This window comes from Erythrolamprus reginae, chromosome 8 (assembly GCF_031021105.1).
Source record: "Erythrolamprus reginae isolate rEryReg1 chromosome 8, rEryReg1.hap1, whole genome shotgun sequence".
Taxonomy (NCBI): Eukaryota; Metazoa; Chordata; class Lepidosauria; order Squamata; family Dipsadidae; genus Erythrolamprus; species Erythrolamprus reginae.
Genome location: NC_091957.1, coordinates 20,903,748 through 20,920,825, shown reverse-complemented (window position 1 = coordinate 20,920,825; position 17,078 = coordinate 20,903,748). Strand labels below are relative to the sequence as shown.

The following is a 17,078-nucleotide window of genomic DNA, read 5'->3' as shown; positions in this document are numbered from 1 at the left end:
GCGTGTTTACATTCAGTTCCTGTGGCTTTACCAACCACGTCTGCTGGAAGTTTTTTCCAAGCATCTACTACTGTTTCAGTAAAGTAATATTTCCTCACATTGCTTCTGATCTTTCCCCCAACTAACCTCAAATTGTGTCCCCTTGTCCTTGTGTTCACTTTCCTATTAAAAACACTTCCCTCCTGGACCTTATTTAACCCTTTCACATATTTCAATGTTTTGATCCTGTCTCCCCTTTTCCTTCTGTCCTCCAGACTCTACGTATTGAGCTGATTAAGTCTTTCCTGATAAGTTTTATGCTTAAGACCTTCCACCATTTTTGCAGCTCATCTTTGGATCCGTTCAATTTTATCAGTACAGTAGTCCCTCGCTGTATCGCGCTTCACCTGCCGCGGCTTCACTTCATTGCGGGTTTTGAAGTCAGCTTCATTTGAATCATTTCACCACACAAACGAGCGCTAGAATAATTCCAGCGGGACTCCCAAATGATGAGTGGGGCGGGGACTGAGCTCCGGCGGAGGCCCGTCCCCTCGTTCAATCCCCCTCGCCAGTGCCGAAAGGGGAAAAAAGAAAGGAACGCGACGTGGCGGGGATTTCCAGACTGGGCTCGAGGGCGGAAGAGAGAGAGAGAAAAAAAGAAACAGCCGGGGCAGCTCACCAGGGACTTTACAGCCGGGGCAAGGCAAAAAAGACAACATTTGGCCGAACTGCTGCAAAGAACAGAGTAAGTAGTAGTGGGGGGAAAGGTTAGCCGGCCATTGCTTGCCTCCAGGCATCCGGAGCTGGTGGGAAGGAGGATAAATTCCCCATCGCGGATTTCACCTATCGCGGCCAGGTCTGGAACGTAACTCCCGCGGTAGGTGAGGGACTACTGTATCTTTTTGTAGGTGAAGTCTCCAAAACTGAACACAGTACTCCAAATGGGGTCCCACCAGCGCTCTATAAGAGCTGTACGTGCGTTTATACAGTTTATATAGTACATAAAGTATATTTTTGTGTGCCTGTGTGTAATATGGATGCACACATATGGCATATATACATAGAATTATAGTATATTTTGGATGTTCAGTAATAGTAAATAGATAGGGAAATTGTATCTCTTTGAGGCGAGGAGAGGCCAGGCACCCTAACCCGAACCCTTGACGTAAGTGACATCAAGTTGGTCACCTTTAAGCCAGTCACATGGCCTTTAAATCCCCTCCTGGTCACATGATCTTCAAGCCACTCCCACCTGGTCACATGGCCGGCAAGCCCCACACACACAAAAAGTCACACCCACACTGTGGTAATAAAAATTTTTGTAGCCCTTCACTGGAGGCATCTTAGTTTTGGGGAGGAAATTAGGGAAAAGAATCTTCTTACCTGGCTAATGTCCTTAGCCAGCACATTATTTTATCTCCTAGTCAGGGCTTTAAAAAAACTTTATTTGGAGAGAGTAACAATGAAAGAGCTTGCAAACCAGTAAGAGCTGGGAACATCATTAGCTCCTGGAAATAAACATTCAGGGCAAGTAAAGCAATGGAAAAAACCCCTGCAAAAACCTAGGGCTTGGAAAACATTCTTCACAGAGAGTAACAATGAAAGAGCCTGCAAGCCAGTAAGAGCTGGGGACATCGTTGGCACCTGGTTAGGGCTGGAAAGAAACATTTGGAGCAAGTTAGACCAATGGCAAAAAAACCCTGCAATGACTTAGGGCTTAGAAAACATTCATTGGAGAGAGTAACAATGAAAGAGCTTGCAAGCCTGTAAGAGCTGGGAACATTGTTAGCACCTGGTTAGAGCTGGAAAGAAACTTATTCAGAGGAAGTTAGAGCAATGAAAAAAACCCTGGAAAGACTTAGGGCTTGGAAAACATTCTTCGCAGAGAGTAACAATAAAGCAGCCTGCAAGATAAGAGCTGGGAAATTCATTAGCAGCTAGTTAGGGCTGGAAAAAAACTACATTCAGATTATAAAATGCACCCTAATTATCAGCCTCTTTTAGGGAGGCAAAAGGTGCATCATATACAAGCACGGAGACCAACATGTCCCCTTTCTGCCAAATATCAGACTCAGGAGTCAAATCAATGAAAGACCTCTTCGGTGTACATATGAATGTGGACGTGGTTTGCAGTGGTTTCTTTGGGAAGTGTAGGTTCTTTGGGAAGTCAGGAGGGACATGTTTTTAATAGGAAAGGGAACCCAAGAACAAGAGGGCACAATCTGAGGTTAGCTGGGGGAAAGATCGAAAGCAACGCAAGGAAATATTATTTGACTGAAAAAGTAATAGATGCTTGGAACAAACTTCCAGCAGACGTGGTTGGTAAATCCACAGTCACTGAATTTAAACATGTCTGGGATAAACATATCTCCATCCTAAGATAAAATACAGGAAATAGTATCAGGGCAGACTAGATGGACTAGGCGGTCTTTTTCCTGCCGTCAATCTTCTATGTTTGTTTCTATGTTTCATTCCAGAGCTTCTGCAGGATAAATGTAGCTCTCGCCGTGGGAGGATAAATCAAAAAGCCTCGATGATGTACGCAAATCATCCAGAAATCCATTTGCCTTTTATGGTCTTAACTGCAGGATTAGTGTTTGCAATTTGAGGCCAGTTCATCATTCACAGTGGCAACACAAAAGTCTAGAGATCCCAAACGGGGCGGGAAAAACTTTCTCTGCTGGTTAGATCCTCTTTTATTTTTAATTTTTTTAAAAAAATGCTTTTATAAAACACTCATCACTGCGACCAACTTTAGGAGTGGAAACGCTTGGCGTTCGGAGATAGAGTGTGCCTCTGATCCATGGATACGCGGAGCATTTAGCAATCCATCCCCCAGACAGATTGCAATTCTGCGGCTCTATTTAAAAACTTTGTCTACATTTAATGTAAATTTTGTTCTCCTTTAAACACATAAGCCCGCCTTAGAAAGTTGGAATTAAAAGGAATGGAAATAAAATAATAGGAATCTCCTTTGAGGGCCTCCGAGGCTGTTACGTGAAAAGTTTCCTTTTTAGGAAGGATGAGAACATTTAGAGGCAGCAGTTCGGGGTTTATTTATTTATTTATTTCATCTCCCTTTTCCATCTCCCATTTTTGATCTTATAAAAGGTGGTTTCTTTTCTGCAATTAAGGGGATAATTCTTCCCTCCTGGATACGAAAATTGGGATTCTCTTCCCAGCCAGGCTTAGCCCCTGACATGTTTTTATTTATTTATTCGTTTGTTTTGTCACGTATGTATTGGTGACATGCAATTATATACATGATACTAATAAAAGAGAAACATTAGGACAGGGGACGGAAGGCACTCTGGTGCATTTAGGCACGCCCCTCACTGACCTCTTAGGAATCGGGACAGGTCAACAGTGGAGAGTCTAAGGGTAAAGTTTTGGGGGGTTAGGTGATGATACTACAGAGTCAGGTAGTGGGTTCCAGGCATTAACTACTTGGTTACTAAAGTCGTATTTCCTGCAGTCAAGTTTGGAGCGGTTTACTTTGAGTTTGTATCTGTTGTGTGCCCGTGTGTTGTTGTGGTTGAAGCTGAAGTAGTTGTCGACAGGAAGGACGTAGTAGCAGATGATTTTTATGGGCTGTGCTTAGGTCGTGTTTAAGATGACGTACAGTAGTTCTAAGCTTTCTAAACCTGTTCTGTCGGGCTCTCTGATAGACTTCTCCCAAAAATTCACAGGTACAAATTTCAGACACACACACATTTGAAAATTCAAAACAATGTTCTTTATAATGAAAAGTCACTTAAACTAAGCCCTCTTTTTGTATAGCAAAGAGCACTTGTCTCCAAACAAACTGGTAATTTGTACAAGTCCCTTATCAGTTCTGTGATACTTAGCTTGCAGCTGTGAGGCAATTCACAGTCCTTCTTCTTTCACAAAGTGAAACACACTTTGCTCTGGTTTAGTTTCAAAGCGGGGAAAAATCAGCACACAAAAGGTCAAAGTCAGTAAAGCAGTCACGAAACACAACGATCAGATAATCCTCCACAATGGCCAAAACCACAGCCCCACGGCGCCCACCCAACCACAGGTGGCCTCATTTTCTTTGATAATAATCTTTCAGTTGTTGTTGCCTATGCATCACTCTCCGCATGCGTGGCTGTATCATTAACTCTTGTTCTGAATCCAAAGAGGAGCTAGATAATTGATCTCCTTCTGAGCTGTCTGCCACACTCTCCTCCTCGCTGTCACTCATGTCTTCTTGGTCAGAGGAGCCTTCATCAGCAGATTCCACCAAGGGCAAAACAAGCCTGCAGCATGTGGATGTCTCCCCCACATCCACAGTCCTTGGGGCAGGAGCTGGGCCAGAGCTAACCACAACAAAACCTAGGATTGTAAGTCTAGTTGTGTAGGGTATTCTGTTATGAGTGGAAGAATGGAGGGCTCTTCTAGTAAAGTATCTCAGGCAGTGATGGGCTACCAAAATTTTTACTACCACACTGTGGGTGTGGCTTATGCATTTTGTTTCAACATCTTTCAGTGCAAATTAGGTGCTCTGGGATGGAGCTCCAAATTTTGCTACTGGAACTACGTTCCTGACCATTCCCATAGGAGCCCATCACTGATCTCAGGACATTTTCTAGGTTGTTTATGTCCGAAATATGCGGGTAATTATTAGCTAATAATCTTGGCTAATTATTTCCCTTGGCTGACTGCTGCTGGTTTGTTTTATTAGCTTACTTTCGCTGTGTCTTATACCATTTGGGGGAAATGGACCAGTAGATTAAGCCAGTGTTTCCCAACCTTGGCAACTTGAAGATATTTGGACTTCAACTCCCAGAATTCCCCAGCCAGCGAATGCTGGCTGGGGAATTCTGGGAGTTGAAGTCCAGATATCTTCAAGTTGCCAAGGTTGGGAAACACTGGATTAAGCCATTAAGATTAATGTCCAGAGATACTTTACTGGAGGAGCCCTCCACTCCTCCACTCGCAACCGAATACCCTATGCAACTAGACTTACAATACTAGATTTAGAAAGCTTAGAACTACGTCGCCTTCAACATGACCTAAGCATAGCCCATAAAATCATCTGCTACAACGTCCTTCCTGTCGATGACTACTTCAGCTTCAACCACAACAACACACAAGTACATAACAGATACAAACTTAATGTAAACCGCCCCAAACTCGAATGCAGGAAATACGACTTTATTAACCAAGTAGTTGATGCATGGAACTCACTACCAGACTCTGTAGTATCATCACCTAACCCCCAAAACTTTACCCTTAGACTATCCACTGTTGACCTCTCCCGATTCCTAAGAGGTCAGTAAGGGGCGTGCATAAGTGCACCAGAGTGCCTTCCATCCCCTGTCCTAATGTTTCTCTCTTACTAGTAGAATGTATATGAATATTATTATATCTAATGTTCCTTTTTATTTTTTTACTAGCATCATGTATATGAATATTATTATATCTAATGTTTCTTTTTATTTTTTTCTTATTACTAGCATCATGTATATGAATATTATTATATCTTTACATACTTCCAGTACTTGACAAAACAAACAAATAAATAAATAAATAAATAAAATATACAAATGAAACGAGTGGGTAAAGGAAAAATAGTTCGTGTAAACTGAAAGAAACCCCTAACGACATTGGATGTGAATAAACACTTCTGTCTCCTCTGGGTTTTTCTTTTTTTAATTTTTTTTTGCCAGCTTAGTTTATGGGAGGAGCTGTCGGAAAGAGATGGTGAAGTTACTTGTGTATGCTTACACAAACCTCCAGGGCTTGTAACGTTATAAACCTCCCCCTTCGCCTCTGCCACCCTGAGTTAATCCCACGTCTTCTAAACCTCCATCATCCCTTCCATTCTCAGCCTGCCTTTTTCAGATGGTTTGGATTCCCATCTCCCATCAAAGCCCAGAACTAGGGGTTTGTCATCCAGCATCCTGGAATGGCAGCCTGGTCTACATGGGCTGTGGGCTGCTGTTGGGTGGTGGAATCCTGCCTGACCCGGAGGGCTGACCCCCGTGGATGTGGCAATAGGATAGGGATAGGGACAGGGATAAGGATAGAGATAAGGATAGGGATGGAAATGAATAGGAATAGGTACAGTAAAGTAGAGTAGGCGTAGAATAGAATAAGGAATAGAGAATAGGGGATAAGAGTTAGAATAGAGTAGAGTAGAATGGAATGGAATAAAATGGAATAGGGAATAGGAATTAGAGTAGTGTAGAGTAGAGTAGAATAGGGAAGAGGAACAGGAACAAGAAAAGGAATAGGAATAGAGTAGGAGTTGGAGTTGGAGTAGGAGTAGGAGTAGAATAGAATAGAATAGAATGGAATGGAATAGGGAATAGGGAATAAGAATTAGAATAGAGTAGAATAGAATGGAATGGAATAGAAGGGAATAGGAATTAGAGTAGAGTAGTGTAGAGTAGAGTAGAATAGGGAAGAGGAACAGGAACAAGAAAAGGAATAGGAATATAGTAGGAGTAGGAGTTGGAGTAGGAGTAGAATGGAATGGAATGGAATAGGGAATAGGGAATAGGGAATAAGAATTAGAATAGAGTAGAGTAGAATGGAATGGAATGGAATGGAATAGAAAGGAATAGGGAATAGGAAGTAGAGTAGAGTAGAATAGGGAACAGGAACAAGAAAAGGAATAGGAATAGGAATAAATAGCTTTATTGTCAGTCATCATCCACAACACTGGCAAAAGGAAAGAGTCATAGAAATTATAATCTTTCCCACCACCACCACCACCACCATTCCTCCTCCTGCTTTTGTTTCTGGATCATGAGATCGCTCCAAAAGTTACGACAGGATTTGCTTGGATTGATCAGAGCAATTTCCCTCGTCCCCATTTCCAACCCGACAGATTACTCATAGGGGGTAGGGAAGAAATCCTACAAGCAGGGTACGGTGGAGGTCTTGCCAATGTCAGGTAAACCACCTTTGCTAACCCAAGCTGGCTTTTTCTGGTCTCAGACCCAGCAGTCGCTTCCTCCAGTCCTTCAACCCCAGCTGAGACAAGAGGAAGCTTGACCATATGACCTGAGTGAATGTCATCAAGCCGGTCATCCCAATCTTACGTTCCGCCTAAAAGGCCTTGGCAGAAAACATGTCTCCTTCAACCCTGGGGTCGGGCGCTAACTTTTTCGAGGATTAGAAAAGAATTTTGGAATCCCGACCTGTTGGCCTGTTGACCTTCACTCTACATGGAGGGAAGTATGCAGTGGAGTACCCCAAGGCTCTGTTTAAGGCCCAGGACTCTTCAATATCTTCATCAATGACTTGGACGAAGGGATAGATGGGGAACTCATAAAATGTGATATCAAACTGGCAGGAATAGCCAACTCTCCAGAACACAGGCTCAAGATACAGAAGGATCTTGACAAGATTGAACATTGGGCGCTATCCAACAAAATGAAATTCAATGGTGAAAAGTAAGGTTCTACAAGACTTAACTAACTCAATCTGTATAGTCTGGAGGACAGAAGGGAAAGGGGGGGACACGATTGAAACATTTAAATATGTGAAAGGGTTAAATAAGGTTCAGGAGGGAAGTGTTTTTAATAGGAAAGTGAACACAAGGACAAGGGGGCATGATCTGAGGTTAGTTGGGGAAAGATCAGAAGCAACATGAGAAAATATTATTTGACTGAAAGAGTCGTAGATGCTTGGAACAAACTCCCAGCAGACATGATTGGGAAATCTACAGTAACTGAATTTAAACATGCCTGGGATAAGCATAGATCCATCCTAAGATAAAATACAGGAAATAGTATAAGAGCAGACTAGATGGACCATGAGGTCTTTTTCTGCCGTCAATCCTCTATGTTTCTACATTTAGGCAACAAAAACAAAATGCACAGGTACAGTATAGGTGGTACCTCACTCAACAGTAGTAACTGTGAGAGGGATCTTGGTGTCCTAGTGGACAACCATTTAAATAGGAGCCAGCTGTGTGCAGCGCCTGCCAAAAAAGCCAACACAGTTCTAGGCTGCATGAACAGGGGGATAGAATCAAGATCACGTGAAGTGTTAACTCCATTTTATAAGGACTTGGTAAGGCCACATGAGGAATACTGCATTCAGATTTGGTTGCCATAATGCAAAAAGGATGTTGAGACTCTAGAAAGAGTGCAGAGAAGAGCAACGAAGATGATTAGGGGACTGGAGGCTAAAACATATGAAGAACGGTTGCAGGAACTGGGCATGGCTAGTTTAATGAAAAGAAGGACCAGGGGAGACAGGATAGCAGTCTTCCAATATCTCAGGGGTTGCCACAAAGAAGTCAAGCTATTCTCCAAAGCATCTGAAGGCAGAACAAAAAGCAATGGGTGGAAACTAATCAAGGAGAGAAGCAACTTAGAACTAAGGAGACATTTCCTGACAGTGAGAACAATTAATCCATGAAACTACTTGCCTCCAGAAGTTGTGAATGCTCCAACACTGGAAGTTTTTAAGAAGACATTGTGGTGCTGGGGGTTGGACTAGAAGACCTCCAAGGTCTCTTCCAACTCTGTTGTTAATATATAAGACTTGTCTCATCTGGATAAAACCTTGTTCAAATGGGGTGGGGGGTCTGTGTGAGAAAAAAGAAAACCCACTCCAATTTTCTGGGATTTTCCTCCCTCCTCCCTTCTTACCTTGGCGTGCCCGTTCAATTCTTCACTGTTGGAAAGAGTGGTGTTGGGAAGCGCCTCCTCCGTGTATTGGTTGGGCTCCTTCGGTTTCTTCCGCTCTTTCTTGGCCAACGCCAGTGGGAAATTTGGGAATTCTTGGCAGATCAGCATGGCCAGGACGAACCAGCTCCAGCAACGTCTCTTCTCTTTCGGCGACATCCTCTTCGAGCGAGAGATCAGCAGCCTTCTCAAGATGGGAAAATCAGAAACGGGTCGGATTCAGGTTAGTCTTTATTTTCTGCGTCTCTTTCTGGTCAATGGGCTTTGCTCCCGGTCAGCCCCAAGCTAATCCCATTTGCAAGCAACATGGAAGCATCACCAGCAACGTTTTGACGTTTCGCCTTCGGAGAGCCCGTTTAAAATGTCAGCCAAGCCAAAGCAACCCACGTTGAGCTGTCACTCCGTTCTCCCAGCAGCTTCCTAAAAACCCAAAATCTTCAGCTCTTTTAACTGCCAGCTCAGAGCAGAAATTCGACCGGCATTCCTCGTTTCATCATTTTCTTCTCCTCCTCTTCCTCCTTTTGGTAATAAATGTCCGAAGGGTCAAAAGTGGCAGAACCCGCGGCAGATCCCAAAGGTGGACTACAGAGTCAGGTGCAGGAGAAGGAAGGAAAGAAGGAATCAGGGCCTCCTCCTGCTGGTCTCTTTTTGACCGTCACAACCCTGCAGATGTCCAAAGCTCTCTGCTCAAAGTCTACCCCTATATCGGAAATTGGGCAGAGTGGCTTATTATACAGATCATTTTAAAGAAATCATATTTCTGGATGCACCGTGTCGCAAAGTCCACAATTTCCCTCTGAATCAAAAAATAAAAATAAAAGCAAGGTGGGGGGGAAAACCCCACACAAACTTACTCAAATCTTTCCTGAAGTTTTCAACCCCCTAAGAAACATCGCTTTCTCCTCCAAACCAACTTTTTTCTCTCTCTTTTCCCACCCCAAAGCACATTCCCAAGAAAAATGTCTCGCTGTTCCTGTTCTCTTGAGCTGAGCCTTTTGGTAGGGCAGTTTTCTCAAATTCGCCCGCTTCTTGTGCTTCCTTCCTTGCCTGGCAGCTGAAGGCTGGCAGAAACCTCTCCCTGGAGTTGCACCGCCCGTGAATAAATACAATTTTTTTTTTTTGGTGGGAGAGTTGAAAAGGGAGTGAAAAAAAAGAAGAGGAGAAGGGGAGGTGGGGAAGAGGGAGGCAACCACATTCTAAAGAGCTGTCGAGGCTGGTCTTCTCGCATTCCTATTAAGGGGAGTCTGTCTGGGAAGGAGCAGACTCTTCCTCTACCCCTTCATGTGCAGAAGACGTTTTAAATCAGAAACAAACTTCTTTCCCCTGCCTTGTTTAGCCCTTTGCAAATGGTGAGACCCCGTTTGGAACACCGTGTTCAGTTCTGGAGACCTCACCTACAAAAAGGTATGGATAAAAATTGAACGGGCTACAAAAAATGGTGGAAGGTCATCAAACTGATCAGGAAAGACATCATGAACTCAACTTCACAAGTCAAAAAGAGGGCTGCTGACCCCTCGCATCCTGGACATAAACTGTTTCAACTCCTACCTTCAAAATGTTGCTACAGAGCACTGCACAACTAGACACAAGAACAGTTTTCCCCTGAACGCCATCACTCTGCTAAACAAATAATTTCCTCAACACTATCAAATTTTTTACTAAGTCTGCACTTCTATTTCTACTAGTTTTTTCTCATCATTCCTATCACCCATTTCCTCCCACTTAGGACTGTATGACTGTAACTTGTTGCTTGTATCCTAATATTCTTATTAATATTGATAGTTTCTTCATTGCTTATTTGACCCCTATGTCAATCATTAAGTGCTGTACCACATGATTCTTGACAAATCTACATTTTCTTTTATGTACACTGAGAGCATATGCACCATGACAAATTCCTTGTGGGTCCAGTCACACTTGGCCAATAAAGAATTCTATTCTATTCTATTCTATTCTACTCTGTTCTGTTCTGTTCTATTCTATTCTATTCTATGGTCTCACCATCTGCGGAGAGGGGCAGATACAAATCTAATTAAATAATAATAATAATAATAATAATAATAATAATAATAATAATAATAGTAATATTCTATTCTATTCTATTCTATCTGTATAGTCTGGAGGACAGAAGGGAAAGAGGGGGGGACATGATCGAAACATTTAAATAAGTTAAATGGTTTAATAATTCAGGAAGGAAGTGTTTTTAATAGGAAAGTGAACCCAATAACAAAGGGGCACCATCTGAGGTTAGTTGGGGGAAAGATCAGAAGCAACGTGATAAAATATTATTTGACTGAAAGAGTCGTAGATGCTTGGAACAAACTTCCAGCAGACATGATTGGGAAATCCACAGTCACTGAATTTAAACATGCTTGGGATAAACATAGATCCATCCGAAGATAAAATACAGGAAATAGTATAAGGGCAGACCAGATGGACTATGAGGTCTTTTTCTGCCGTCAACCTTCTATGTTTCTATGTTTCTATCTATCCCCGGGATTGCCACAAAGAAGACAGAATCAAACTATTCTCCAAAGCACCTGAGGATAGGACAAGGAGCAATGGATGGAAACTAACCAAGAAGAGAAGCAACCTAGAACTTAAGAAGAAATTCCCTGAAAGGGAGAACAATTAATCAGTGGGACAACTTGCCTCCAGAAGTTATGAATGCTCCAAAACTGGAGGTTTTTAAGAAGAGCTTTGGCTAACCACTTGGAAGAGGGTTTGAACCCCTTCCCAGGATGAGTGGTTTTTCATTTGTCAAGTTTGTATAACCGACAACTGCACGCCAAAAGAGCTAGAGGGGAAAAATGGCAAAATATGACATCTTTATTTTTAAAAAAAAGTTTTCCAATTGAAGAGGAGGTGCCATAATCCACAACACAACCACAACAACAGATACAAACTTAATGTAAACCGCTGCAAACTCGACTGCAAGAAATACCCTGAGATATTTTACTAGAAAAGCCCTCCACTCCTCCACTCATAACAGAATCCCCTACGCAACTAGACTCACAATCCTAGGCTTAGAAAGCTTAGAACTACGCCGTCTTAAACATGACTTAAGCCTAGCCCATAAAATCATCTGCTACAACGTCCTTCCTGACAATGACTACTTCAGCTTCAACCACAACACACAAGCACACAACAGATACAAACCCAAAGTAAACCACTCCAAAGTCGACTGCAGGAAATACAACTATAGTAACTGAGTAGTTGATGCATGGGACTCACTACCAGACTCTGTAGTATCATCTCCTAACCCCCCCAAAATTTTACTCTTTGACTATCCCAATTCCTCAGAGGTCAGTAAGGGCGTGCATAAGTGCACCAGCATGCCTTCTGTCCCCTATCCTAATGTTTCTTTATATATATATTTACTAGTATCATGTATGTGAATATTATTACGGTATATCTAATGTTTTTTTTCTTATTTTTCTTTTTACTAGTATCATGTATGTGAATATTGTTATACCTAATGTTTTTTCTTATTTTTCTTTTATTTATTTATTTATTGGATTTGTATTTTTCTTTTTACTAGTATCAAGTATGTGAATATTATTATACCTAATGTTTTACTTATTTTTCTTTTTACTAGTATCATATATGTGAATATTATTACTATACCTAATGTTTTTTCTTATTTTTCTTTTTACTAGTATCACATACGTGGATATTATTATATCTAATGTTTTTTCTTATTGTTCTTTTTACTAGTATCATGTATATAAATATTAGTATATCTTTATATACCTCCAAAAACAAATAAATAAAATCAATAAATAAATCCATGTTTTGCAACGCCCTGCGCTCCATCTGAAGGGAGGATAAGTAAGGAAGGCAGGAAGGACCGTGTGAGAAAAAGCAAGGCAGGATCTACCACGCAACCACAAGAAAAGCTCCCCTTCGCCACGGTCTGCAGAACTGTCTGGGCTGTTGAGCTGCCATATGACAGATTGTCCTATTAACATGTCATCAGTTTTCCCCCCCCTCCTCCTCCTCCTCCGACAGATTCGCGGCCTGTCTCCAGCTCACCCTTAACAGGGCTCGAAGCGCAAGGCGACGCCACAGCAAGTTAAATATTATTAACCAAGAATGGGTTGCCAGCATAGTCTGCAAGGAATGCAAGATAGTTTTTAATTTGGGGTGGGGGAGGAAGAGAGAAGGGGGAAAAAAGACACTGGGTGAAGAGAGATGGGCTATTTTAACTATTTCGTAGTTCTAAGATGGTTCTGTTTTCTGAAGTGTTTGCTAATGTTCTCGCTCAAGGCAAACCAGCATGGTTTGAAATTGACAACTTGGTTTTTTAAGCCCAGCCGTTTGGTATCACTGGATATTCGGGAGACATCATAGAAACATGGAAGATTGACGGCAGAAACATAGAAACATAGAAGATTGACGGCAGAAACATAGAAACATAGAAGATTGACGGCAGAAACATAGAAACATAGAAGATTGACGGCAGAAACATAGAAACATAGAAGATTGATGACAGAAACATAGAAACATAGAAGATTGATGGCAGAAACATAGAAGATTGACGGCAGAAACATAGAAGATTGACGGCAGAAACATAGAAACATAGAAGATTGACGGCAGAAACATAGAAACATAGAAGATTGACGGCAGAAACATAGAAACATAGAAGACTAACGGCAGAAACATAGAAACATAGAAGACTGATGGCAGAAACATAGAAACATAGAAGATTGACGGCAGAAACATAGAAACATAGAAGATTGACGGCAGAAACATAGAAACATAGAAGATTGACGGCAGAAACATAGAAGATTGACGGCAGAAACATAGAAGATTGACGGCAGAAACATAGAAACATAGAAGACTAACGGCAGAAACATAGAAACATAGAAGACTGACGGCAGAAACATAGAAACATAGAAGACTGACGGCAGAAACATAGAAACATAGAAGACTGATGGCAGAAACATAGAAGCATAGAAGATTGACGGCAGAAACATAGAAACATAGAAGATTGATGGCAGAAACATAGAAGATTGACGGCAGAAACATAGAAACATAGAAGATTGACGGCAGAAACATAGAAACATAGAAGACTGATGGCAGAAACATAGAAACATAGAAGATTGACGGCAGAAACATAGAAACATAGAAGACTAACGGCAGAAACATAGAAACATAGAAGATTGACGGCAGAAACATAGAAGCATAGAAGATTGACGGCAGAAACATAGAAACATAGAAGATTGATGGCAGAAACATAGAAGATTGACGGCAGAAACATAGAAACATAGAAGATTGACGGCAGAAACATAGAAACATAGAAGATTGACTGCAGAAACATAGAAGATTGGCGGCAGAAACATAGAAACATAGAAGATTGATGGCAAAACCTAGAAACATAGAAGATTGACGGCAGAAAAAGACCTCATGGTCCCTCTAGTCTGCCCTTCTACTATTTCCTGTATTTTATCTTAGGATGGATCTATGTTTATCCCAGGCCTGTTTAAATTCAGTGACAGTAAATCCACCAGCACTGACTTTAAAAATGCCTGGGATAAACATAGATCCACCCTAAGATTTACCAACCACGTCTGCTGGAAGTTTGTTCGAAGCATCTACTCCTCTTTCAGTAAATTAATAATTTCTCACCTTGCTTCTGATCCTTCCCCCAACTAACCTCAGACTGTGCCCCCTTGTTCACTTTCTTATTAAAAACACTTCCTGCCTGAATCTTACTTAACCCTTTCACATATTTAAATGTTTTGATCGTGTCCCCCCTTTCCCTTCTGTCCTCCAGACTATACAGATTGAGTTCATGAAGTCTTTCCTGATCAGTTTCATGCTTCAGACCTTCCACCATTTTTGTAGCCTGCTTTGAACCCATTCAATTTTATCAATCTCTTTTTTTAGGTGAGGTCTCCAGAACTGGACACAGTATATTCCAAATGGGATCTCACCAGCGCTCTATACAGCGGGATCACAACCTCCTTCTTCCTACTTGTTATAGACTGTTTTCTGAAGCATTGGCTGGGATTTCCGGTCAAGACAAACCAGCATGGTTTGAAATCGACAGCTTGATTTTTTTTTAGCCCAGCCATTTGGTATCACTGGATATTTGGGAGACATCCTGGATTGTTTCTTCAGGTCGCCTCCACGTTTAATTGGATGAAGTTTTACTTTGGCTAAAACCACTGATTGTAAACACCGGCGTCAAGGTTCTAGATAGCATCCAAACTTAAATCAAGAGTCCAAGTCAAAGTGCTCCTCAAAGTTCCAATTTATTGCTGGAGCAATTCTGACACCTACACTGGGAAGCCTGAATCTGAGTGTCCCCCCACCCCAGTTGAAATTTCACACCCCTGGTCCCCCTCTCACCCACAAACTTGTCACGTTGCCCACTCAGATTGTGCCAGCGTGGCCAGTCCTCTTTCCGCTTCCGCCCAGGTGGGTGGGCATAGAATGGCCTTGAACTGCTCGAAAGAAACATACAAGATTGACGGCAGAAAAAGACCTCCTGGTCCATCTAGTCTGCCCTTCTACTATTTCCTGTATTTAATCTTAGGCTGGATCTATGTTTATCCCAGGCATGTTTCAATTCAGTTACTGAGGATTGACCAATCACGTCGGCTGGAAGTTTGTTCCAAGCATCTACTCCTCTTTCAGTCAAATCATATTTTCTCACGTTGCTTTTGATCTTTCCCCCAACTAACCTCAGATTGTGGCCCCTTATTCTTGGGTTCACTTTCCTATTAAAAACACTTCCCTCCTGAACCTTATTTAACCCTTGAACATATGTTTCGACCATGTCCCCCCTTTCCCTTCTGTCCTCCACTATACAGATTGATTTCATTGAGTCTTTCCTGGTAAGTTTGATGCTTAAGACCTTCCACCATTTTGTAGCCCGTCTTTGGACCTGTTCAATTTGATCCATCTCTTTTTGTAGGGGAGGTCTCCAAAATTGAACACAGTATTCCAAATGGGGTCTCACCAGTGCTATATATCAGTGTTTCCCAACCTTGGCAACTTGGAGATATTTGGACTTCAACTCCCAGAATCCCCCAGCCAGCGAATGCTGGCTGGGGGATTCTGGGAGTTGAAGTCCAAATATCTTCAAGTTGCCAAGGTTGGGAAACACTGCTCTATACAGCAGGATCACAATCTCCCTCTTCCTGCTTTGTGGCTGCATCTGTTCTCTCATGAAAACCTGCCCTCCCAAGTTTATTTATTGGATTTCTTGATTAGCAACATCCTGGCACCAACACTGGGAAATCTGAATCAGAGCTCCCCCCCCCCAGTTGAAAGTTCATATCCCTTGTCCACATACCCCACCCCCAAACTTGTCACCTTGTCCACTTAGATTGTCCCACCGTGGCCAGTCCTCCTTCCGCTTCCGCCCAGGTGGCTGGACAAAGGATGACCTTGAACTGCTCAAAAGAATGCTTTCTGGCTGCATCTGTTCCCTCCTGAAAATCCCCCCTCCCAAGTTCCCATAAACATCAGGCCATCTATAGTGTGGCAAGCTGTTGGTTTATTGCCAACTTCTGGTTTCTCCTGGCGTTCCTCATTTTTGTGGCAGCTTTCAAATCCTGGGCTTACACGATTAGGGTTTCTCAAAGTGGGCCTCCCTTATTTTACACCCTAGCAACAAGGGGTTGTGTGACCAAGGTTAGACTCAATTCATCCCCAATAAAACTTCATTGCTTATCTGCCATTTGTCAGACGATGGTGTTGTAGCGACACCTGCTGGTTAAGCTGTTGCATGACAGTTGAAATTACCTGCATCTAATGCGTTATTCAGCCAGGCGAAGGCTGCAGAAGTAGGGAAAGCCACTGGGTCGTCTTGTATCTCGAGGCCATTTGTTTCATCTTCTTCTCCCTTATCTCAAGTCAAATTCCAACCCAGGCCTAAGAATTTAAGCCTATTAAAAACAAAAATGAGTGTGTGGTCCAAAGCACAAAGGACCTTCTCAGTTAATAGGTCTTCCGTGAAAAAGGTACTTCGCCCAGTGTAACTTCTTGGCAGCCATAGGTGAAATGCCCCCCCCACCGATTTCTCCTGGCATCCCAGTGTGGTCCATTATACTATGTCCCAGTGTGGTCCATTATACTACTAGGAGTCTATGAAGGTTCTTCTTCCAAGCTTGCTTTGTCTCAAAAGGGGGAGGACCTCTGCTACCTGTGTTTCCCCAAAAATAAGACCCTCATTTTTTTTTTAATCCTGAAATAAGCACTTGGCCTTATTGCCATGCACTCAAAAGTCCGATTGGGCTTATTATCAGGGGAGGCCTTGTTTTGGGGAAAACAGGGTATCTCTTTTTTTTCTTATCTCCATCCACCTATCGATATATCTTCTTCCTTTCTTGTTTTCCCAAAAGTAAGAACCTTTCTTATATTTTTTTTGAACCCTGAAATAAGCACTTGGCCTTATTGCCATGCACTCAAAAGTCCAATTGGGCTTATTATCAG

General features: G+C 42.2%; 1 protein-coding gene across 1 annotated transcript in view; it reads right to left on the bottom strand.

Annotated features, from left to right (window-relative positions):
• The window catches only part of C1QTNF12 (C1q and TNF related 12), a 38,508-nt gene extending 29,236 nt beyond the window's left edge, over positions 1-9,272 (bottom strand). The window contains exon 1 of the mRNA XM_070759209.1: positions 8,595-9,272. Within this exon, the coding sequence (XP_070615310.1) occupies positions 8,595-8,789 (195 nt within the window). The 5' untranslated portion in view covers positions 8,790-9,272. The remainder of the gene's footprint in view (positions 1-8,594) is intronic.
• Positions 9,273-17,078: the final 7,806 nt, after the last annotated feature.